The sequence below is a fragment of the Lacerta agilis genome, chromosome 2 (assembly GCF_009819535.1).
Source record: "Lacerta agilis isolate rLacAgi1 chromosome 2, rLacAgi1.pri, whole genome shotgun sequence".
NCBI classification, from domain to species: domain Eukaryota; kingdom Metazoa; phylum Chordata; class Lepidosauria; order Squamata; family Lacertidae; genus Lacerta; species Lacerta agilis.
In genome coordinates, this window is record NC_046313.1 from 74,478,565 (window position 1) to 74,504,299 (window position 25,735).

Consider the following 25,735-nt stretch of genomic DNA (forward strand, 5'->3'; position numbering starts at 1 on the left):
GCGGCTGGGCGTCCTCCGCCGCTCTGCCTGCTCACATTCACAGCAGAAGCAGCAGGCTTGGGCGGCTGCCACCTAGAGACTGGAGGGCGGGACGAGCGCGGAAGAAGCAGCGGCAGCGGCAGCGGCAGCAGCAGCAGCAGCCGACAGCTCCAGCGCTGTGCAAGCGAGAGGCAGGCAGCCCTTTCCCTCCTCTGCGCGACCCAGCGAGCCGGCGGCGGCGTGCCGAGCGCCCAGCCCGGCAGGCTTTGTTCCTCCCGGCGTCTCCTGCCTCGCCGTTCCTACCGCCAGTGTCCTCTTCCACTTCGTGGCGGCCAAATGATGAACTTTCTGCGGCGCAGGCTTTCGGACAGCAGCTTCATCGCCAACCTACCCAATGGCTACATGACCGACCTGCAGCGGCCGGAGCCCCAGCAGCCTCCCCCGCCAGCAGCAGCAGCAGCAGCAGCAGCGCCGGCGCCGGCGCCTGCTTCCTCGTCGTCCTCGGCCTCGGCTTCCCCGGCCTCGGAGCGCAGGCAGCCTCAGCCGGCGGCGGTGCCACCGCCCCAGCAGCAGCAGCAGCCGCCCCAGCAGCAGCAGCAGTCGGTGGGCAGCAGCTTCTTCAGCTCGCTCTCCAATGCTGTGAAGCAGACGGCAGCCTCTGCGGGCTTGGTGGACGCGGGCTCGTCCTCCTCCTCGGCGGCTGCCAGAAAGTTCAAGCTGCTCCTGGTCATCGATGAGCCTCACACGGACTGGTAAGGTGCTCTTTCCTTCCCTCAACAACCCCCACTCGCCACCCCCAGCTGCAAAGTGTCCGGATTGGTGCCTCTCCTTACCCCACCCGGTTCGGAGTGGCAGAAGGCGGGAAAAAATGGCAAGCCCTAGTAGGCGCTACAGCCATACCTTAGTGCACTGGAGAAATGCCCGTAGGCTTTGAAGGAGCGCGGAGAAAATGCTTGTCAAGCTGCATGGGCGCCCACTGGGCTGCAGGGAGGACGGGGGGGACGGACTCTAATGCCGCTGTGTTGGGGTGGAATGGCAGCAACAGGGCATAGAAAAGGTGGGCTGAAACGGCAGAGAAAGGGTCTCCTCCCAGCTTTACTCTGTATGCAAAAGAAACAAAAAACAAAACCCAGCCTTCAAGGTGGTGGTGGTGGTGGGGGGAAGCCAACGGACCTGCCTGTAGATTGTCACGTGCCGCTATTATGCATGTGCATATTTGGCTGGGAGTACATGTGCTGGGAGGTTCCAGCTGACTGCAGCTTCCCAGCACGCAACACACTCCTTGAATTTATACCAGTACCATCACCCATGGCGGCCTTTGTGTACAGATTCCATGCAAGGTTTTTGCAGGGGCTGAGGGAAGTGTTCATTAAACCCTGCAAATGTATCTGTGGTGTTTAGTCACACCAGAGATGGAACCCGTGAGACAAGGCGTATGAGACTCGTGTGTTCCCAAAGATAAGTTTTAAAACCACTATGCACAATTTGCTTAAATATTGCGAACATGCTCTCTATTTGAACGGATTTTAGTCCTATTTATCATAGTTGTTGTTTCCACAAAATATGAATAGTGACTGCAAGATCACTGGCATGTATCCTGTGTGAAAGCAATTTCATTGTACATTGTTTTGACAAGATATTAAATCTCAGTTTACAAAAGGGATGTGAAAAGGTGAGTTCTTACAACAGCAAAACAAAACAAAACAAAACAAAACAAAACAAAACACACCAACCTGGATGTAAAGTATCAAGAGAAGTTTTCAGTTATCTGATTTTGGGGCTAGACTGTTTTCCTCCAGGCTCTGGAAAATATTTACATAGTGAACTTGGGGAATGATCTGTGAGTACCTGATGCGGCACCATTACTGAAGCTGACAGGTGTGGATTGCTTTGTACAACCCTTTATTATCATGCCTTTCTTGTGTACCTGACAGCCATGTTTATGTGTCCACTCTAGTCCATGAAAGCATATGTTTCAATAAATTTCTTAGTCTTTACAGTACCATGATAATCCAGTGCTATGCATGTCCATTTGGAAATAATGTCCACTGTGGATGGTGGTCCTTGCTTCCTAGTAAGCGTGAATAGGATTATGCACAATTACCTGGTAGTAAGGTTGCAGTTCTAATTCTACTTACCTAGGAGTATGCTCCATGGAATTCAATAGGACTTACTTCTGAGTAGATTGTTAGGATTATGCCTTTAGTCTCTTTAAACACAGTGGGGTATACACCAGATTAAACATGTGTAGGATCACAGCGCTGTTTTGCTGCAATACACTAACATTCCTGTTACTTTGGATGCTTGTGCTGTGCATGAAAATTAATAGAGGTTTTAAAACAGTGATAAGCACTGAACATACAACTGTTCCCATCTTTCATTATCTATCTACCTGCACTGTGTAATATGGTTATTGTGGAAATTAAAGCAAAAACAGTTAATGGTTTAGTATTTGATTTATATTATCTTGCCTTGGTTTCACCCCTCTGGTATTATGTGCAAATGATAGTTCTAGACAATGAACTAATACAGCTCACAGCAAGAAATCTTTATTTTTAACTCAAAACAATAGTGTGAATTTAAAGGAAAATGTGGTACCACAAGATGTGGTGATAAGCATGAATAAATTCAAAAACAGGACTATTTATGGCTATTAGCCATGATAAATGCAGCTTTCATGCCAGTAGCATTTGGAGTACTAAATGCTAGGGACAAATAAAAGGAGATCCTTCATGTCTTGTTTAAGATGTTCCAAAGATGTTTGAATGGCTGCCTGTTGAAAATGAAATTCTAGGCTAGAGGGACCTTGGTCTGATAGTCTAACTCATAAACCAAATCCCAGGTACTTTTGCTTCAGTGACAGCAACTGTCAGACATTTCCCAAGGTGGCATAACCCTTTGGTTTCTGTGCAGCAACACAGTATGAGCATTTCTCCACCAGACTAGGGATACTTATGTACCTTTGAGTATTGCCTCCTGCTATTCATGTTTTCCATTTTCAAAATCTCTTAAAATTTGTATCTCAATTACAATAGATTCCAAGGTACACTGGATTTTATTTTTATGGCAACCATAGTATAATTCACCAACATTTGGTTAAAGGAACACTCTGTTCCAGATCTAGATAATAAATTGTGGTTTAGGAAATGTCAGCTGTGGTGTCCCTCTGTTAAATATGTCTATTTTATGTGTCTGAGTTATTCTATTTAAGATCTCTATTTGGAAGGCTTTTTTAAAGGCAGAGGTTCTGTTTGCAGAAAAACTGATGAAGATTTGCTAGATTTCTATCGGAGAAGTGAAATTGCATATCACATGGAAAGCATTTGCCTCATTAGGAAATGCATTTTCATAGTAAACGTAAATGAGTATCAGTTTGTTTGACCATATGGATCAAATTAGAAGAAACTATATTTTAATTTACTACAATCTTTTCTCTTTGGGTTAGAATAAGACAGCAGCTACAAATGGTTTGTTTAACAACATTAGCCCCTGGTGAAGCCACTTCGTGTGCATATCTAGATAAAGCAGTAGGAACATTTATGTTACAAGGTCAGAACTATTTTATCTTGCATTCAAAATTAGTTCCTTAGACTTGTGCATCCTGGTCTGTGAATCTACTATTCTTATCCCATGGATGCGATAAGAGGTCTGCTACTTCTAAACCACTTACATCTAGGTTTGCCAGGTAAAAACCCTTAGACGATTTCTGTCCTCAGAAGTGTTGCATAAAAGAGAAAATCCCCACCAGGTGTGGCTTATCTGCAAGTACAAGTAGTGTGGGGTACATCTACAGGAGTGGTATCACTCAAGCACTGGGTTTGACTACTTGCTCTGGAGCAAGTCTGTCAGCATAATATTCCATAGATAAAGAGGCAGATATATGTCTGTGGGTATCTAGAGCTTTTCTACTCCAGCTGGGGCTGGTTCCCTTCAGAGAATACCTCTACCCCTAGATCTGCTGTTCCTGAGAACTACAGAGGATTCATAAGAAGATTCACTGTCCATTCGCTTTGAGAGTATTTGTGATATCAGTAGCCCATATCCCAATTCTACCTCAGCTTATTACATGAGGTAAAATTGGGATATGGGCTACTGATGAAGAGTCTGGAAAGAACAGTTTGGTAATGCAGTTTGTTTTTTCTCCATTTCCATCCTACTTTATTCTAGTCGGTATTTTGGAACAAGTTTCCTTTTCCTTTTTTTAAATAAGTGCCTAACTATACACATACTTTATGTTGACAAATAGCTGGGAGTACTTGCTATGTTATAAAAGTATGAATTTTGCTGCTCATACTTTATCAATCTGAGTATCGGTGCAGGAAGAAACAGGATAATTATGATATTTGGTCACCAGAATTATTTAAACTGTGAAAACAGAAATTTGCTTTATTCTTGCTACCATGTGAAAATTGGTTGTGGTATTCTAAAGTAATGCTGTCAGTGGTCACCAAAAGGATGCAGTAATGGGATGAGAGCTTAAGGAAATAAAAATTGGACTGTTTTTATCTTGAATGGTCACTGTTGTATATAAACACGTATTTCTTTCTTCAATAATAAACTAATTTAGAATAGATTTCAGCATGCTGGCACAGCACCATGATTATTATTAATCAAAATTGTCTTTCCAATTAATATATCATGCCCATATTGATATTTCTACAAACATTGATGTCTTGCTTATTTATATATACATAGATAGAATCATACAATCATAAATGTAGAGTTGGAAGGTACTACGAAGGTCATCTGGTCCATCCAACCCCTTGCATTGCAGGAATCCTTTGCCCAGTGTAGGGCTCAGGCCCACAATCCTGAGATAAAGAGTCTCATGCTTTACTGACTGAGCTATAGCTAATGTACTAGATGGATTATACATCGCACCTGCTTTCTTTGGATTAGTTACTTAGGCTCAGCAAAGACAATTTTTGAATATCGCAATGGTGAAAACCATTGGTTTTGTCCTCTGCCTATTCTATGGTGCAAAATGAGTTCACACGACTAGTTCATATAGTATAGGAGAAATCATAGTAATTCAAAAGCTTATTATTACCACGATTGTCGAGCAGTTTGTTCTATAGCTCTCAAAATGAGTTTGCTACGAAACTTCCAAGATCACAACTTTATATTTAAGAGAGCAGATAATTGATGAAAAAGGGAGAAGTTCTATATCTAAAACTCAGAAACAAAACATAGGATTTTACATATCAATGAGAAGTTAGATGGGGAGAGTATTCAACCACACAGCTGTCTTTTTAAGATTCATATTCAGAAGCGAAAGCAAAGAAAAGAAGAAAATGTTTAGCATCAACTTTGGAATTGGGTTTAACACATTTGTCGCAAGTTTTATAGGCCTAAATTTGGGCAGTACAGTTGAGAGGTTTGTTGTCTTGAAGCTAAACTCCTACCCCTGCAAATCTTTATTCTAGGATGAGCCAGAGCAAAGCTCTTCCTAGCACCTAGAACTAGGTATAGCCAGTCTTAGGCAAACCCCTTCCCCTGGGGGTTTCCTTGTTTGTGTTCCAGAAGCTGCAGCGTTCCACAGGGCGGGTACCACTACTGAGAAGGCCCTCTGCCTGGTTCCCTGTAACTTGGCTTCTTGCAGCGAGAGAACCGCCAGAAGGCCCTTGGTGCCAAGCCAGTTGTTTTTTTTAAAAGATCAATATAGCCACTTTCTTATTTAGCAACAAAAAAGGTTACAGAAAACTTTCTGTTGTTATTAGTAATAATGTCATTATTAGCACTCTTTATTTTGCTACATAAAACATGATTTTATTTATATATATTGTATTAAAATACATTCAGGCTTCCAACCACTGTGCAACATTATTTGAAAAACAACATTAACGTTATGGTTGTAGGAGTTTAATAAAAAAAAAGTATGCTTCATTTTGTTAAAGACAAGATGTTCTATAACAAATGTTGCATTTCCTCCCGAGGTTTAAATATAAAATAAAGCACATGTAAAGCATCTGAAACCATTATTTTCTGAAGTATTGTGAGCAGAGCAAATAAACAGAGAAAGAAATAACAAAAATAAATTTGAATTAGAAACCTGTATACAGAGCTTGATTACATTATATCTTATAAGCAGTTTTGCTTTTTTGGTGCAAGATAGTAATTCTGGTGTATAGTGAAAGCTTCCTAATTTTTTGTTGGTGCTTTAGTAGATGGAGGTTGTAGAACATGAATATTATTTCTGGAAGCAGCAAGATGGATTAGGTGTAAATGGATAATTGCTTTATAATTTAAACTTATGGTACCTTTTTGGAGTATTAAATCACTTCTTTAACATTTAATCCCTTGGAGGCATGAATCCATCAACCTTTGGGTGGATATGTATATATGTAATTTTACAGAGCATTATGATTGACAGGATTTTATGCTAGAAGTACTGTACTACAAATGTAAATGCTAATTTACCTAATGGCTGTGTAGAAAACATTGCAGAATTGATGCAGTGTAGATAGCCGCTGTCATTGGCTTGAAAATAACCTGAATTCTTCACATTTGGGCCTTTAAAAAAAATTCTGCAAAGAGATTTGTTTTAGTTGCGACTGCATTTTGAAGCATTGTAAAATCAAGCACTCCAGAAGACATGTGTTGTATAGTAACGTCATAGTCATTCTGGCCTTCTGGCACACGCAGCTTCCTGTGAGGTTGCACAGATATTGCAAGCCCAGTGTGATAGAGCTCCTTATACAGTAGTGTGCATAGGAGAAATGCATGGAAACCATGTCCCTGGCTGTCTATTGGGCTCCTACTGAATTGTAGGCTACCTACGTTCTCTAGCAGGAAGGAGTAGGCCTTAAATGGCTGCAATCAGGCGTACTATCATTGGGGGATCTAACTCTATTGCAGCTCCTGGTGATACCAACATCATGGCAGAAAGGTCAGGTGTTATTATTGTTATCTAGTGGGGCCACAGATCCTGAAGTTGAGGCTCCAGTACTTTGGCCACCTCATGAGAAGAGAAGACTCCCTAGAAAAGACCCTGATGTTGGGAAAGATGGAGGGCACAAGGAGAAGGGGACGACAGAGGATGAGATGGTTGAATAGTGTTCTCGAAGCTACTAACATGAGTTTGGCCAAACTGCGAGAGGCAGTGAAGGATAGGCGTGCCTGGCGTGCTCTGGTCCATGGGGTCACGAAGGGTCGGACACGACTGAACGACTGAACAACCACAACAACAATTAAAACAAGTAACATAAATTTCCAATGCTTTCTTCTAGAACACCTCACCTCTTGGAAGAAAATAAATATACCGTATATCGCGGCGTATAAGACGACTTTTTAAGCCCGAAAAATCTTCTCTAAAGTCTGGGGTCGTCTTGTACGCCGGCAACATCATGCGACGTGACCCGGATTTCCGCCCCGCCACTGGCTGCGTGCGCACGCTGACTCAGCGTGCTGTGCGTGCGCCGTCTAAGCCACCATGGAGCCTCTCCCCGGCGCTCCAGCCGCAACCGCTGCCTCAGCCGCCATGGAGCCCGGGCTGGGCGTGGGCGCCAAGCGCGGAGGCCTCCTGTGCCGCGACGGGGAGGGTCTCCCCGCTGCCCCAGGCGTCGCTGCCGCCGCCTCAGCAGCCATGGAGGCCGTCCTGCGCTTCAGCGGCAAGCGCGGAGGCCTCCTGTGCGGCGACGGGGAGGTTCTCCCCACTGCCCCAGGCGTCGCTGCCGCCGCCTCAGCAGCCATGGAGTCCGCTGTGCGCTTCAGCGGCAAGCGCGGAGATCTCCTGTGTGGCGCGGGGGACGCTCTCCCCGCCGCTCCAGCCGCTGCTGCCGCCGCCTCAGCAGCCATGGAGCCCGGGCTGGGTGAGTATACCCCAAACTCTGTTTTTCACATAAAAAGTTGGGGGGTCGTCTTATACGCCGAGTCGCCTTATACGCCGCGATATACGGTAGACCTCTACAACGATGGGTTTTTCCCTCCCTCCACTAGTGTATATGTGATTTAAGTGATTACAGTGGTACCTTGGGTTACAGACGCTTCAGGTTACAGACGCTTCAGGTTACAGACTCCGCTAACCCAAAAATAGTACCTCGGGTTAAGAACTTTGCTTCAGGATGAGAACAGAAATTGTGCAGCGGTGGCTCAGCAGCAGCGGGAGGCCCCATTAGCTAAAGTGGTACAATAGCTATATCCATGTATACCTTTTTTATATAAGATTCGCACACCTTTATATGTTCACTCCTTCACTTTTACCACATTCATATGAAGGTCTTTGCTTCCTTTGATGACTCCGCCCTTTCTCCTTAATTGTTTCTTTGCCCTCCAGCCCTACTAGAAAATTCTGAAGCAAAATGTGTGTGTACCCTTCTAAGTGATTTCATTGTAAATTATTGCCCCTGCAAGCTATTTTGGGGTGGTTTACTTACCATCTTCTTATGGTACACAACAGTCTAGACTCTCTGACCTTGTCTTGGGAAAGGGGAGTTGCTTTGTGGACAGTCTTGCATTGAAACTAGTTATATATAGAGTGAATTTCTTTAGTTATTTTATTGTTTCCTGATTAAATACTTGATTAATAGTATTATCTCTAAAGCACAAGGTTGATTTCTGACAGTCTAAAAATAACTGTAAAACGTTAGTGCTTCATTTCAAGCTTTGTAACTGGAAAATGGAGGTGAATAAATAAATCAGTGCATGCTGTTTTCAGATAAATTTTCAAATTAAGTGAATAGTTCATATCCTCCAAGCGTCCTGATTTTCCAGTGGCAGTCCCAGAATTATGAAAGCCGTCACGGCTTCTGATTTGCTCCCAGAATGTTCCTATTTCCTGCACCAATGTTGCTGCCACCAAGCTCGAGGAAGAGGATGAGCCAGTACTTTCCCCAAGTGGTGGCGGTGGCTGCTGCTGCTGCTGCTGCGAGGGAGCATCCTGTGGCCTCTCCTGTGTGATACACCAGCTCTGAGGGGCAGATGGCAGGGCCACGCGGGCGCGAAGAAGGAGGGAATGGAGCACAAGGTGTATTGGCTGGGGGGGGGATGCTTTGTGCGCCCACATCTAACCTTGCACCTTTCTAAAATTAATTTATTGGTGTGTGTGTTTCTTTTTGTAACTCTATCAAAGAATAAAATAAAACAAGGAATAAGGGTTTTTCTCAGTACGGTGGATGGTGTGTGTGCTGTGTTCCCATTGGTATAGTGGTGACGGCACTCGCTCTTCTTCTGATAGGAAATGCTTTGGAGGCAAGGACACAAAAAAATGTGTGATTAAGGGAGGTGGGGTGGGGTGGGAAATGGCCCCTATTTTCATGTGAGGAATGTTGAAGGGTATGATAGTTCTGATTGTACTATAGAATGCTCTGGGTGTTTCCTTTACCTGTCCAGGTTTGCTGTAGCATGGGTGACCTCTTCAATTCAGCTTTCCTAGAGTAGCAGTTGCCCAAGAAGAGTTTGGATTTGATATCCTGCTTTATCACTACCCGAAGGAGTCTCAAAGCAGCTAACATTCTCCTTTCCCTTCCTCCCCCACAACAAACACTCTGTAAGGTGAGTGGGGCTGAGAGACTTCAAAGAATTGTGACTAGCCCAAGGTCTCCCAGCAGCTGTATGTGGAGGAGTGGAGACGCGAACCTGGTTCACCAGATTACAAGTCTACCGCTCTTAACCACTATACCACACTGGCTCCCAACAGGTGGTGCACTTGGTGACAGGTGTCTTAAATGCGATAGCAAACAGTCATTCAAGTGAAGAGGATTGATGGATTCATATTTTGTGGTTTGTACTGTTTTGGCTCATTTAATGTAATTTTCTTATTTTGATTCATTTATTGTACTTGTTGTATATTTCCCCCCTCAATTAGGAAGTGTTATCTTTATAAACAATGCTTTATTGTTGTTGTGAGCTGCTTTGAGCTCACCTTGGTTGTTGGAAAACAGCATAAAAATATTCAAACCAAACCAACTGTCTTGCCTAATAAGGGTTCCCAGTTTTTGGTACTGGCCCCTGCTTCTGTTCTGCAGACACTAATTGGCAACAATGTTATCTCCATGCTGTCATGTACACTCACAACATTTTTCACTGCAAATGCATGCCCACTGTATTAAAAATGCAACCCTCATGTGATGTTTTTGAGAGCAACCCTAACAAATAGCTGGGAAGGCCCAGAGTAGTTGATTCGTGTCTGTATCTGTACTCCTACTGCCAACCATGGTGGAACTGATATTCTTATTATGCAAGTACTGTTGTGGTGCACTGCTCTGGTTCACCAGAAGCGGATTAGTCATGCTGGCCACATGACCCGGAAGCTGTCTGCAGACAAACGCCGGCTCCCTCGGCCTATAGAGCGAGATGAGCTCTGCAACCCCAGAGTCGTTTGCGACTCAACCTAACAGTTTACCTTTACCTTTACTGTTGTGGTGAAATAATGTATTATTTAATTCAGATAAAGTGATACATGTCGGGGGGGGGGATCACATACATGGTCATGGTTTCTGAAGTGGCAGTGACTAACCAGGAAGAAGACCTTGGGGTTGTAGTAGATTGCTCAATGAAGTTGTGGGCCCAGTTTGTGACAGCTATGAAAAAGGTGATTTTCTTGCTAGGGATCATTAGGAAAGTTAGTGCAAATAATACCGCCACTATCATAATGCTGTTAAACAAATACATGGTGTGACCGCATATGGAACACTGTGTACAGTTCTCGCCCCCTCACTTCAGAAAGGATATTATGGATTTGAACAAGGTTCAAAAAGAGCAACCAAAATAATAAAGGGGATGGAACAACTTCCCTATGAGGAAAGATAGAAATATTCATGGTTATTTAGTTTAGAGAAAAGGCAAGAAAGAGGTGACATGATGGAAGTATATAAAATTATGCACGGTATGGAGAATAACACTAGAGCATATGGTAAGGCAATGAAGCTGAATGTTGGTGGATTCGGGACAGACAGTACTGTACTTCTTCATCAGTGCATAATTAAACTATGGAACTAGCTCTTACAGGAGACAGTGATGGCCACCAAGTTGGATGGCTTTAAAATAGGATTGTACAGATTCATGGACTTAAAGGCTATCAGTGACTACTGCCCATGATGGCTGTGCTCTGCATCCATGGTTGGAGGCTGTATGTTTCTGAATATGAATTGCTGGAAACTGCAGGGAGGAGAGTGCTCTTGCATTTGGGTCCTGCTTTTGGGCTTCCCGTAAGTGGTTGGCCACTGTGGGAACAGGATGCTGAACTAGATGGACCATTGTGCAGATCAAGCAGGTTGTTATGCTAGTGTGAGCTCATGGTTTGCCTCCCTAGAAACAAGCTATAAGCAAGGTTTTCCTTTGTTTGTTTATTGTTACATCTTTATCCTACCTTTCCTCCAAGGAGCTCAAAGTGGCACCCATGGTTCTCTCCCTCTTCATTTTACCCTCACAAAGTTTAGGCTATGATATATGGTGGCTAGCCTGAGGTCACCCAGTAAGCCTCATGGCTCAGCAGGTATTTGGTTTCCAGTGTGGTAGTCCAACACTCTAACCACTGGCTCTTTAAGCTTACAGCTTGTGATTTGTTTGGGGGAACGCAAACCATAAGCCAGGATTTGGACATAATGCTAAGCCAAACCATGGCTTAGCTCCCTGTAGCTATTAGTTGTTGGACATAATGTGATATTAAGATTTGTTAGGCTTCCCTTTATCAAGAAGGTATTGGAAATTCATTTTTGCCTCTTGTGAAGTTTGAAAGTTGGTCCTTGACAATACAATTCAAGTTGTGGAGGTTTCCTGTGGAAGTTTTAATGATGTCGCCTCTACCTTTTGACTTTGTAGCACAGAGATAGATTTGCTATGGATCTTTCTTGTCTCTGTAGTTTCACTCCTGCTGCATTCAAGAAATCAATCATCCACAGAAAGGTGAGTTTTAAAAAACGACTTTATCATTTTTGAGAGCTACTTGCAGTAAATCTCTTGAGGTATTACCCAGACAGAAAAATAAACAAGGCCTTATGTCCTCAGGATCTCTAAAACTGTTAATAGTATATTGAAGTGCTAACATGCAGCTTCTAAAAGTTGAGTGTTTAACAGCTTACTTCATTTGAATCATTGACAAGGAAAACAATAAATTGAAGGTAGTCTGAGTGGAGTGTGACAATGTGGGAAGTATTAGTCATAGTCATGATTTGGCTCTTTCTAGCACTCTTTTTGACTGTTGTCTAATTAAGTCCTCCTACCAGGCGCTTGAAGCATTTGCCTTCAAAACATTTGTAATAACCCTGAAAGTACAGCATTGATAGAGCAGAAACATGGCTTCATTGGGAATGAGTTGTGTGATGCTTATATGATATAGTCACTTTACCTGTAGAAGAATGTCTCATTTTTCTCTCTGTTCTAAGTTGAAGCAGGATGATAGTGAAGAAAGCAATTGGAATGGGAATCCAGCTGTCCCTAGTACAAGTCCAACATTCTATCCACCATACCACATTGGCTCTCGTTAACCAGCATAAAATATTGTTGCTTTATTAGATACGTTTGGATGCATGTTATTATATTTCAGCCTAATTTATATAACAGTGTTGATGTGATTATATAATGTACGTAATCTTTGGACAGAACAAGTGGAATAAAAATTGCAGTGTTGGGAAAGGGCACACATACATGGCACAAGTACCCACTTAACATTATTTGTCCCAGTCTTTATTAAAAGCAATACATTTAAAGTTTAACAGTTATGAAACAGATGGACATTTTGAGGTCAGCAAGTAGTTTTACAATTGATATGTGCCATCTTGTGTTGCTCTAATGGTGTGTTGGACATAATAGTCCTGTGCGCCCAGTCTCCCAATGTATAATAAAAGCAAACCCAATGCTCTCTATCCACATTTTTGTTTTTATAAGGTCATCTATCATCTTTTCTGCAAACTTAATACACAGAAATAAGCCTGTCAAATGTAATGGAAGCTGAAGGCTGACACAATCCAATATGTCAGTGTGAACTTTCTAAGCTGGTGAAAATTGTAAAAAGAAAGAGGTTGCCATTTCAATTATTGCACTTTGGTTTTTCTAACAGAAGTACATTCAGGGTAGGAAATGCTCATGTATATAACAAAACTAGCATTGTGACTATATTTTTGCTTCCCATTTAAAAGCAATCTGACATTGTACAAAAATGGTATTGTTTACTTATTACCTTCAATTATGCAAGACTGCTTGAAACTGCTTCTGTGTGCCAGCTTGCTGCCACTGTGATGATGAGACCAGGCACTGCATGGCCGCTCCAAGTGTCTCGCCACCCCCACTCACTCACCCTCTGGCTTTCTTCTTCCGGGCCAACAGAACTATCACATGGGGAATGCTCTGCACCACCTGCCCATCCCTTGCGCACTCACATCAGTTTTATTCCTTGGGCAGGATCTGAGAGTCTCTACACCCTCCGATTGCCGTCGCTCTCTCCCTCACTGCACCATAAGCAGGCAGCAACTTTATTTATTGTGGGGAGGGGTGGAGGGGCACACGCCTGTGGTGAGTGTAGCTGAAGTGGAAATGACCAGAGTGCAAATACACAACTGAATGCATGAAAAGTGTGCATATGCATGAAACCCAATCTGCACCATTTCATGGGGTGGGGGAGAGAGATTGCTTGGAGAGGGGCTGCTGCCTCACTCTGGGATTTTCTTTTTTCTCCCTGGTTCTGCAAGAGATATGGAACTGCCCCTGGCTTAAGAACTGGCTATGTGCTTGGTAAGTTACTTGGTGGCTCAGAACAAGGAGGAGTGTTCCAATCTGCTCTGTTTATTGCTGAGTAGTGAATTGGAACATGCTTTCCTATTTCTAGAACACTTGGCCAAAAGGAGAAGTGCAGAAGGATGGAGGAAGCAGAAATCCCTTCAAAGCGAATGTTGCTATATTCACCCTCCTTTCCACACAGGCATGTTTGACCTGAAGGGAGAAAGAGTGAGAAGGGTGTTTTGCTTCCCCATCACAGTGCTGTGCAGGGCAGACAAGCTCCTCTCTGTTGAGTCTAGTACGGCAGTGGTACCCACTGCTTTGCCTACTTTCCCTAAATGATAGATGTGGCTCCTGAATTTATTTCAGATACCACTGCCACTGCTGAAGCTTCTGGAAAATTTGAGGGGTGCCAGGTGGGCCAAATAATGAAAGGGAGAGGGATGAAGCCTATGGGCTGCTGGTTCACCACTGCAATTGAAAACCATATTAAATATTTTATGGTGAGGAAAATTAAGAATTCCCTCTTGTCTACCGAGTGACATTTTTAAAAAAACAAATCTTCACTTTTGGCCAGCACAGGTTAATAGCCTTGATTTAGAGCATTATAAATCCTTGATATGTGCAGCAGCAGACAAAGTTTTGGCTTGGCATTTAGGAAGCCTATAGGAAATTAATGTTCTTGCACTGCACATTTTAAGGACTTCAGAGGCAGAAGAGTTTTAGACGGCACATACACAGAAAAAGAGGTCCCATTTCTACTATACCTCTAATGTCAGAAAGGCGTCATTAATTTTCTGTGTGAGAAGCTACAGAGCATGTGTGGGTGTAAGAAAAATGACTGGAAGCATTTACCAGAAGGGAGGGCTAGAGACACTGCTGTAGTATAACCACCCACACACATTTTATCAGGGATGAGCAGTAGGAGATTTATTCTGCTGGATTCAGCCCAGAAGAGGGCTTCTCAGGGAGCTGAGATGCATTTTAACTGTCATACAATTCTTCATTTTCTGAGCACTAAATCCTATGCATCAGAACTTATGACTTAGAATTCTGACTACAGTATTAAAATTCTAAATAGATTTTTTAAAAAATCCGTTGATTTTTAGCTAGGATAAGCTATGTCTAGGCTCATCATGAACTAAGATGTTGACATAGATGGTTATTCCGTGACTATTTAACATTTGTAGTAATTCCATTGACTTCCTTGTGCTTGTTCAAGTCTTTTGTATTTGTCCCTATGGTAACACAAATGTCTGCTCCATTAATTTCCCTTATGCTTTGTCTTTATTGGGTGCATAAAATCCACTTATTCTAAGCTTCAGTTCATCTATCTTATAGAAAGGAAAGTATATTTTATATAAGCTACTTTTAAGTAAATCACAAAAGCTTTTCCAACAGACAGCTAGATTATCTGAAGAAGTGTGCATGCACACGAAAGCTCATACCAAGAACAAACTCAGTTGGTCTCTAAGGTGCTACTGGAAAGAATTTCCTATTTTGTTTCGACTATGGCAGACCAACACGGCTACCCACCTGTAACTAGATTAACAACGTTATTCTTTGATTTCCTCAAAAGTGTATTTTTACTTTCCTTAATCTTTGTCATGGCAAAGGAGTAGGAAATGTGCTTGAATCCATTGAAATGTTAACTAACCTAATGTAATACCCACATCTAAGGAATGCACCTCTGCAGTCAAGAGTCATGTAGTCATGTCATGGTGTCTCACTGTGAGGAAGTTATTTTCCTTTTCTAGAATATTAGGACTGAATATTAGAATATGCGAAATTCATCATGCGAAAGGCTGGACTGGATGAATTCCAAGCCAGAATTAAGATTGCTGGAAGAAATATTAACAACCTCAGATATGCTGATGACACAACCTGGATGGCAGAAAGTGAGGAGGAATTAAAGAACCTTTTAATGAGGGTGAAAGAGGAGAGCGCAAAATATGGTCTGAAGCTCAACATAAAAAAAAATAAGATTGTGGCCACTGGTCCCATCACCTCCTGGCAAATAGAAGGGGAAGAAATGGAGGCAGTGAGAGATATTACTTTCTTGGGTTCCATGATCACTGCCGATGGCAGCAGCAGTCACGAAATTAAAAGACGCCTGCTTCTTGGGAGAAGAGCAATGACAAACCTAGACAGCATCTTAAAAAGCAGAGACATCACCTTGCTGACAAAGGTCCGTATAGTTAAAGCTATGGTATTCCCAGTAGTGATGTATGGAAGTGAGAGCTGGGCCATAAAGAAGGCTGATTGCCGAAGAATGGATGCTTTTGAATTATGGTGCTGGAGGAGACTCTTGAGAGTCCCATAGAAGAATCCGAGAACAGCGGGACCAGAAGTTCATAAAAGATTGGACTAAATTTGCAGATTATTTGAAGGACAATTGCATTGAATTGAATACGTTGGTAGGATTGCGAGAAGCTTTGTAGATTAAAGAAGGAAGGTCATTGTAATATGAAAGTGTGATAATTTTAAGCAGTGATCAATTTGTGAAGTATAGATATTAGTGATGAATGTTAGGATATCATAAGGAGGGTTTGAAGGAAGTCATGGCCTTAAAAAGCCAAAATGATAAGAGTTGAAAAGATAATGTGATGGATTTTATTATTGTATAATTATAAAACCAATAAAAATAATACGGCAAAAAAATAGAGAGTCCCATGGACTGCAAGAAGATCAAACCTATCCATTCTGAAGGAAATCAGCCCTGAGTGCTCACTGGAAGGACAGATCCTGAAGCTGTGGCTCCAATACTTTGGCCATCTCATGAGAAGAGAAGGCTCCCTGGAAAAGACCCTGATGTTGGGAAAGATGGAGGGCACAAGGAGAAGGGGACGACAGGGGACGAGATGGTTGGACAGTGTTCTTGAAGCTACCAACATGAGTCTGACCAAACTGCAGGAGGCAGTGGAAGACAGGAGTGCCTGGCGTGTTCTGGTCCATGGGGTCACGAAGAGTCGGACACGAGTGAACGACTGAACAACAACAATTAGAATATTTTAATAGACTATTAGGAATAGGATTGCAACTTCCACGATTACAGCTTAATGCAGATCACACAAAAAATCACACTGGATCTTGGACAGCCCTGCAAAATCATGTGGGATCTCCAGAGCCCTCATGCGACCATCTGAGAGCCCAGTAAACCAGTCAAGGGGCACAATAGCTCTTTCCAGCACTTTTAAGCTCTTCTGTTTGCTTACTGGGCTCTGGTAGACTCCTGTGAGATCCTGGGCAGCGCTGGTCTTAAGAAATATGGGTAGTGGAGCTGGTTCTCGGGATTGTTCTGACTTTGCATGATTGTCCCTTTAAGCACAGTCCTCAAAAACACAACCCTCCCGTAAGTTGCGATTGCACTATATTAATGAATAAAATTATTACCGTATTGGTATGTACCCATATCTCAGCAATTAAGCATAGCAGCAGTATTACACTTTCAGAGAATATTCCTCCTGTGTTACCAAAAACATAGAATTTTAAATCCCTTCTCTGACATTTAAGTGCATGTATAGATCACCAGGTTTTTCACACTTCGGTACCTAAAAACATTATTTGACGGTAAGGGTGTGAGTATTTCATGTGGAAAATAGAAATATCAGACTCATACCCGGTATGTGTGGCAGTCACAAATTATGAAGTTTGATGTAACCCTGGGTGTTGTATTCAGTATTGCTAAGCTTATAAATAAAGGATTGCTTGGAGTGTGAAAGAGATTTTAAAAAAATTCTGGTAGTCTGCAAGCTTCTGTTAAAGTCAATAACCTCCACCCCTTCCCACTATTATTAAAAAAAAAACATTTCTCTTAGTAATTCTATTTACATGGAAGGCCCCTTTATAGATGCTTAACTATGTTTTAATCTGTTTGATTTGTTTGCCAGTCAGTGCATGGGCTGTAAACTGTTGCATGGATGTTTTTGTTTTTATTTTACATTTTATTATTTATTATTTTTATTTTATTTTGCTTTTATTTGTAGCAATCTTCTAAATTTCTCAGCTGGTTTTCTAGAAAATAATGTCACATAACTCCATGGCCCTCCCACCAGATGTCAAAGAGAAAAACAACTACCAGACTTTTAGAAGACATCTGAAAGCGGCCCTGTTTAGGGAAGCTTTTAATGTTCAATAGATTATTTTATTTTAACATTCTGTTGGAAGCCGCCCAGAGTGGCTGCGGAAACCCAGCCAGATGGGCGGGGTATAAATAATAATAATAATAATAATTCACCTATATGTGCATTCTGTCTTTTTGCATGGGTTGGTTCTGGTAGTAGGCTGATACTCTATTTCTTGTCATATGAGTAAGTAGTAGTTTAAATGAGTAGTTACCGGTAATGAGTTTAGTAGCCAGGCTAAGAGCAGCCAGGAAGAATGAGCTCCAGTTGTTTGGTCCCAGCTCCTGCCAACCTAGCAGTTCGAAAGCACGTCAAAGTGCAAGTAGATAAATAGGTACCGCTCCGGCGGGAAGGTAAACAGCGTTTCAGTGCGCTGCTCTGGTTCTCCAGAAGAGGCTTAGTCATGCTGGCCACATGACCTGGAAGCTGTACGCCGGCTCCCTTGGCCAGTAAAGCGAGATGAGCGGCGCAACCCCAGAGTCGTCCGCAACTGGACCTAACGGTCAGGGGTCCCTTTACCTTTTTAAGATAGGTTAAGCAGATTGTGGTGGTTAGTGCCAGAACAAAAAATCTCATGAGTTTTAGGTCCCAGTTGTGAAGAAACCTTTGCTCACTGGCCCTCTGTTTTACCTGAGTGAGGCAGTCACATATCTCCTGCCATTTAAATAATAATAATTTACAGTGCAATAGTGGGGATGGTGAGGCAAAAGACCCTGGGCCCAAGCACACATGCATATTGTATAAAGGTGGAAACCCCTTCTTTCGCACCCTGTGAAACATAAAAAACGGCAACGGCACGCGACCCACCCATGACTCCTGAGCCTTCCCCGATCTCCTGCCCCCTTTCCCCTTTGTTTTGACAGATCAGGGGAGGCTCGGGAGTTGCGAGCGGGTGTTGCCCAGGGGGGGCACAAGGCGTGCGGTTTCTCTGCCAGGCAAGGTGCAAAGCCCTTCTTTCGCACCTTGTGAAACATAAATGCGCAGAGTTTTTTAAAAACTGGGCAACAACTAGCTGCCTGCAACTCCTGAGCCTCCCCCAATCAGTGAAAACAAAGGGGAAAGGGGGCAGGAGATCTGTAGTGCTGGACGTCCCTGGTTCCCCTTTGGCAGTGGTGGTGGCAGTGGCAGTCAGCAGCCCGGAGCCAGCCTGGTAGCACATTTGGCTCTGGCTGGCTTCAGGAGATGCTTGCTGCCATGGCTCCTGCCATTTTTCCTCGCCAGAAGTCCCCATATGATGTGTTGTGCTCAAGACACATCATATGGAGACTTGCGGTGAGGAAAAATGGTGGGCGCCACGGCAGCGAGCAGCTCCTGAAGCCAGCCAGAGCCAACTGTGCTACCAGGCTGGCTCCGGGCTGCTGAGGCTGCTGCTGCTGCCACATTTCCCAGGGACAGATTTGCAAATCTGGGGACATTCCGGGGATGGAATTTGTCTGTGGACAGATTTGCAAATCTGGGGACATTCCAGGGACGGAATTTGTCCGGGGACAGATTTGCAAATCTGGGGACATTCCGGGGATGGAATTTGTCCGGGGACAGATTTGCAAATCTAGGGACTGTCCCCGGGAACCGGGGATGTCTGGTAACACTAGGCTAACTGTGTTCATAGGGTACTGCTTCAGAGGGTACCAGTTTTACAAACTGAATTAATAGTATTGTCTGAAACAAATGCATCCAGACAATACTATTAATTCAGTGTGGAAAACTAAAATTTGAATTAGTAGCATTGTTTTAACCATTTTGTTTCTTGCCTGTCTGTTGGTCTTTGGGACTAATTGGGCAATTGTTCGTGGGTTTAGATAAAATAGTTGAGGTTCTATCCAATTCCTGTCTTTCTGTTGACAGGAGGCTCTTTTTATTTCCCAGTGAGCTATCTTCCCTTGTTATATATGTAACCTATTCCATAATAAATTTTATGGAATGGAGCTATAGAAATTGGTATGAAAAGATAATAATAGAAATATATTCTCAGGGATTATTTTTCCCTTCTATGTTCTAGCTTTTCCAGCTGTAAGGTTTAAATTACGTTAATTATCCTCTTTAGAAAACACTTGGTGTGACAGATAAACTTGGTACAGATGCCAGAAGGCAGTTCTTGTCTTTGTCTCTATCCATTCCCCTAATTAGGTTGGAGTGTAGTTTGATAGTATGGCCGATAATTGCCAGTGATGTTCAGAGAGCATTTCTTGGATTATACGAATGCGCATGTTTCCAAAACTACCAAGTTAATTATTGCTAAGGTGAAATTTGATTGCACGTAATTGCAACATTTATTTTTGCCCTCAAGTAATTACAAGAAGGCGGCACTACTTCACTAATGAAAAAAATGATGTCGTTATAGGCCCAGAGTTGGCAGATGTTTAGATTCATACTAAAGTAACACCCACAGTTTGCTGTAAATTATTTACTAAAACCTCATATCTGTGTCTACTGAGGATGAGGAAATGATGTAACAAATACAATGCTTTAGATCAGGTATGGGAAAACTTTGGCTCTCCTGATGTTGCTGAACTACAGCTACCATCAGGCCCAACAAGCATGGCCCATGGCTAGAGATTATGGCAATTGTACTGTACAAACCTAAGAACTGAATAGTGCACATCAATTATGCTCAGACATAATGTGGAGTTTCAGCCTCAAATGAGGGGGGAGAATAATTCCTTATGAAGAAATATAAATTTGGCAGAAACAGAGGAAGATTATGTTGATAGGCAATTAGAATAGCTGGACGATAGAATTTTATATGGTACTATGCTAAACTTCTGGTTGTGTTAAAAAAACATTTTATCCAACTTTCAAGCTTTGATGTTTTAATCTATAATTATTTCTAATTACCGATTGGTCTGATAAAAACCATGACTATCAAAAATTTCATACTAATATTCAATATGCTCCCAAGTTATAAAGTACCCACTTTGTATTATAGCATAGTTTGTGGCTTAATAGAATCCTTAGTCATCTTCCTGAAATTTACCTAATTATCAAAGATTGAAGGTGGGTGGTAATAAGTAATGTGCAGCTTCATTTTAATAGAATGAATATTTTTTGGTAATGAATATTTGTCCTTCACATTTATCGTCTCTTCATGGAACAAACTGGAATGCATTTTTCAAGTTGAAGAATATTAAAGGAATAAAAACAGTAAGTCAAACTTCATTCATATTCAATAACCATACAGATAAATCCAGCAAAAAACCCAATATCCCTAAAATGCAGTGTTTTGTATTTTGATGTCTCATCTTTTCACTTGTCCATTCAGCCAGTCCAGTGTAGATACGTTCGAATAGGATGTAATTATAAGACAGACTATTAAAAAGGATTAATTTCAAAGTACCAAATCCTTCTCATGTGCCGTTCGATGTGAGCCCCTTCCTTCTTTAATGTAAAGCAAAGCATACTTTTATTCTCTAAACCAGATATAAGAGGGGAGGAAAAGAATGTGCTATATTGCCAACAGACTGGCAGAAACACAGTGGGTTGCACCCAGTTGTGTCCCTTCGCTCATAGAAGATTCTTTACTGTAGGAGAAGCTGTGAATGGAAGGGGGAGGAAGGTGATTTTTGCAAATTCACCCTTTTCCCTGTAGCCCAAGTCAAGTACCTCTGTGCTGTTCCAAAGGATCTCCTAATTATCTGTCAAATTTTGCAGTGGACTGCCTTCTGTGAGTGGAGGGACACAACTGTATACCATCTTTTCTCTGTGTGTGGTGTGTTTGTGTGTTTGTAAACACTTTCCCTAAGCCATAGAAAAAGTTAAGGAGCTGGTTGTCATTTATTTGTGTGTGGGAAGAGTGAGATAGGTAATGTGTAGGTGGATGGAAGAGTGCATATATGCTTGTACAAGACTGCCTTATCTAATGTAAAAATAATCTAGTGTTCATAGTTTCCTTCCCCTGCAGTTACTCCTTAGACTAGACGCAGGGGTCAGCAACCTTTTTCAGCTGTGGGCCGGTCCACTGTCCCTCAGACCATGTGGTGGGCCGGACTATTTTTTTGGGGGGGGGAATGAACAAATTTCTATGCCCCACAAATAACCCAGAGATGCATTTTAAATAAAAGCACACATTCTACTCATGTAAAAACACCAGGCAGTCCCCACAATTAACCCAGAGATGCATTTTAAATAAAAGGACACATTCTACTCATGTAAAAACATGGTGATTCCTGGACTGTCCATGGGTGATTGGGCCACATCCGGCCCACAGACCTTAGGTTGTCTACCCCTGGACTAGAGGGAGCTAGCTAACACACATCTCTCTCTCTCTCTCCTGCAAAGTAAGTTTATCTTGGTAGATCTGTCTTTCATTTGTCACTGACTTCATGCCCTGTGAGCAGTAGAGAACATCACTCATGATTTAAAATATGGTGCTTGCCTTTGAGAAAGGTCTTAATTGTAGACAGGGGCACCATGCAGTCACTCCCATAATTAGCTAAAATGGAATAATGAGCAAGCAAGTAACTGTTCTGCTGTAGCAAAACGAAGAAGGATGGTCTAGATTCCCCCATCCCACAAGCAGATAAAAAGCAAGCAGATAAAAACTCCCATGCTGCCTGTCAGGCAACTGCCACCTGGCCTGCTGAGGGGACCCAAGGAACTGTTGGGGTACAGGGAGCCCCAACGCCAACTGAGCAGCAGTACCTCTTCCAGCGCGAAAAGCAGCCACACCTCCAGTGGGGAGGAAGGGGAAGGGACCAGCTGGGAGAGGAGAGGGCTTGGGGATGCGGCAAACGGAATCTGGCGGGGAGACGGCTTGGGGATGTTGCAGAGACCCTGTGCTCACCTCGCTCGGCTGGTCAGCAGGGACGCGCACCATTTCCGGCGCCCCAATTGCGCAGAGGGATGAAACGCAAAGAGAGTAGGAGGAGATTTGGGGTGCCAAAGCTCTTATGCTGGGGAAGGAGCCGGAAGGGGCCACTCCTGGATTCTGCTAGTGACTGAGACAGACATGTACTTTGTAGCTCTGCACTGTAAATAGTTTGCACAATAAACCTGTAAACAGACAGGTTGGTCTCCTGCCTCGTCAGTCGTGAGTCACAACCACACAGACCTTACACTGCCTAAGCCAGTTTTAGATGGATCTGAACTTATAGTTTGTGAATAAGACTGGAACAAAATTTTATGGTATGCATGAGGTCTGCTACAAAAAATGGAAGTCACATCTCCTTCCAAACCATTATTCTAAAACAACTTTAGAGTTTCCTGGTGTTTAATACTTGTGTGCTTCCCTTTTCCTTGCTGGTGGCAGCTGAATATATATTGCAAAATATTATTTTTCTGTTTCTTCAAGATTGGCTAATATAGGTACATCCTGTTGTACATGGCTAAAGTGGCAGTGTCCAATGAAGGATTACTCCTCTTTAGAGAATATGAAGTATGTTTCCTAAAGGAGGAATGCTCTTCATTAGAAAGCATTTTGTTAACCGGTCCTTCAAGAGATTCTAGGTAAGTGCTTAGCAGTGTGAACAAAAACTAACATGCAGCAGTTAAATATAATTAAAAAACTGACAAGACAAAACAAGCAACCCCCTATAAATAACTAATTTTATTCACAATATATGATTGCATGTGTGTTTTCACTTATATCATATTTCTAGTATTTATACTGTAAACATGATTTCTGCAACTTTCCCCCCATAAAGTCCTTAAGATTGAGTGAAATTTGTCATGAAGGTGTTATTAAAATATGTCCTACAAGCCTCCTTCTGAATTGGTTATGAAAGGGGGAAATACAATTCCTCAAAATTGTAGTGGGAAATATTTCACAAACTTCTTCCAACTTCGGCATATTTTTGAGTCCAAGCAAAGCCACTGGCTTCCAAATGCTTGCATAATAACAATTGGGGGGATCCTATTAGCATAAAATATGACATTAAAATTGCATTAATTTTCTACTCTGATTCATTATACTGAATTTATATATACTGAATTTAATTTATCTACATTATTGTAACTAGGAAGCCCTTGGCCATCAGTCAAAGTGACATTAATGTATTTTGTATAAGTTTGTGTGTTATTTTCAAGATTAATTTGTATCACTGTTAATAAATTCTCCCCAGTTTATCATGAAAGATAATAAATACATTGCCATCCAGGTATTTTATTAGTCTTGTTGATGTTGTAGACAATATAAATGAGAAAATGTTTTAACACCTCCAACAATTAGCACATCCCAAAGGAAATGAGCTACATGTTTAGTTTAACATGGTAGAGTTGTTGGTCTGTAGTACTTTTCATTGCAGGTTGGAATATGTTTTTGAATACTCTTTCATTTGAAAACAGAAAAAGGTATATTTAGGACTGTAGGTTACGCACATTCTACGTATTTCATCATCTGAAACCATCCGGTGGTGGTGGTGATAGCACATCAAAAACTATTGAGTGCCACATAAGATATAAGTTGGGCCATGGGTAGTCAAACCTAATTAAAGTCCTAGATCTCCACCCAACTGAACCTCAGAGTGCAATGAACTAAGGCAGAAATCCAGGCTCTTGGGATTTACTGTATTGGCCCGAATATAAGCCGCACCCAAATATAAGCTGCACCTTTAAAATTGGAGGAGGGGAAAGGAAAAGAAAAAGAAAAAATACCCGAATAGAAGCCGCTCCTTTCTTCACTGTTCCTGGCTGCATACACTTGCTGTGCTGCATTGTCTGCGACCTTTCCCCTTTCTCTCTCTCTCTCCCCAGCCTTGGGGGAGAGGGCAGGCGATTACGCCCAGGGCGGGTGCCGCTTCGCTGCGCTCCTGGTGCTGTTTGCCCCACGCTCCTGGCTGCATACTGTAAAGTCGCAAATATAAGCCGCACTTTAACTTTTCATGTTTGGAATTTGGGGGGAAAGTGTGGCTTATAATCAGGCCAATAAGGTATACCAAGGCTGGTAGATCCAGAGGCTCCTTACTGCCGGCAAAATGCAAATACCTTTCTCCACCTGAAGTAGGTTCTGAGGTCTTAACCAAGCATTTAGCGTTGCACCTCCACCTGTCTGGAATTAATTATCAGCTGAAAATAGACAGGTACCTAATATTGTTTAACTGCTGGGTGCAATGGCAACACTTTTAACATGTATGTTGCCCAGAAGCTCCAAAATTATTGCATTTGATTTAAAAAGAGGAAACTTCCAAAAAGAAGATTAAGTTGAAAGGCAAATTTGGAGTATTGGGGGTTATTTGAAAGTACTATAATAGAAGTTCATAGAAAAAAAAATACCCACAGATTAGGAAAGGTACAAACAAACCCATGAGGGCATCAGTGTAGTTAATAAGCAGAGATAAGGAAGCCATAAAATGGCTCAAAACCAGAGATACTCTGTGGAAAAAATGGTGGCAAGTTATTTAGGTTGATGATACTTCACAGCAGATTGTGAAGGGTTCTAAAAGGAACTCTCCAAAATGGGGGAATGAGCAACGAAATGGCAAATGAATTGTAAGAAACTCCTACTACATATATACATTTAGTTTGAATGCTGACAAGATGGAGGCACTGTGGGTGAGTTTCACTCCCTCTGGACAGGGTTGCATTCCCCCTGAAGGAGTAGGTGTCAGAGACCAGGCTGAGGAGAGCTACTCTGATGACGAATGGTGGGGGAGAAACGGAAATTGATTTACCCATCCCTAGTCTTAAAACTCTTATAAACATCTATGGTGTGGATATATGCATTTGGAATACTGTATCAAGTTTTGGATGCACCATCTCAAAAGATCTGGAGAAGGGGCAGAAAAGGAAAGCAAAAACATTTTAGTGACCATATCCTCTTCCTTACAGCATTCATTGCTGTCGTTTAGAGGAAAAGGTCATTGTGGAGGGACATGATAAATATGTTTATAAAATTATGAGCGGTGTGGAGAAGTGGATATAGAACCCTCCCCTCTCGATGCTAGGATTCATACATTGAAATTGATTGATAGTACTTGCAGAACAGTGTGTGTGTGTGTGTGTGTGTGTGTGTGTGTGTGACAATGTGTAATTAAATCTGTGGATAT

At 42.3% G+C, this 25,735-nt stretch overlaps 1 protein-coding gene across 1 annotated transcript in view; it reads left to right on the forward strand.

Annotated features, from left to right (window-relative positions):
- The first annotated feature begins 264 nt into the window (after positions 1-264).
- The window catches only part of SYN2 (synapsin II), a 149,619-nt gene continuing 124,148 nt past the window's right edge, over positions 265-25,735 (forward strand). The window contains exon 1 of the mRNA XM_033140785.1: positions 265-731. Coding sequence (XP_032996676.1) covers positions 316-731 — 416 coding nt within the window. The 5' untranslated portion in view covers positions 265-315. The remainder of the gene's footprint in view (positions 732-25,735) is intronic.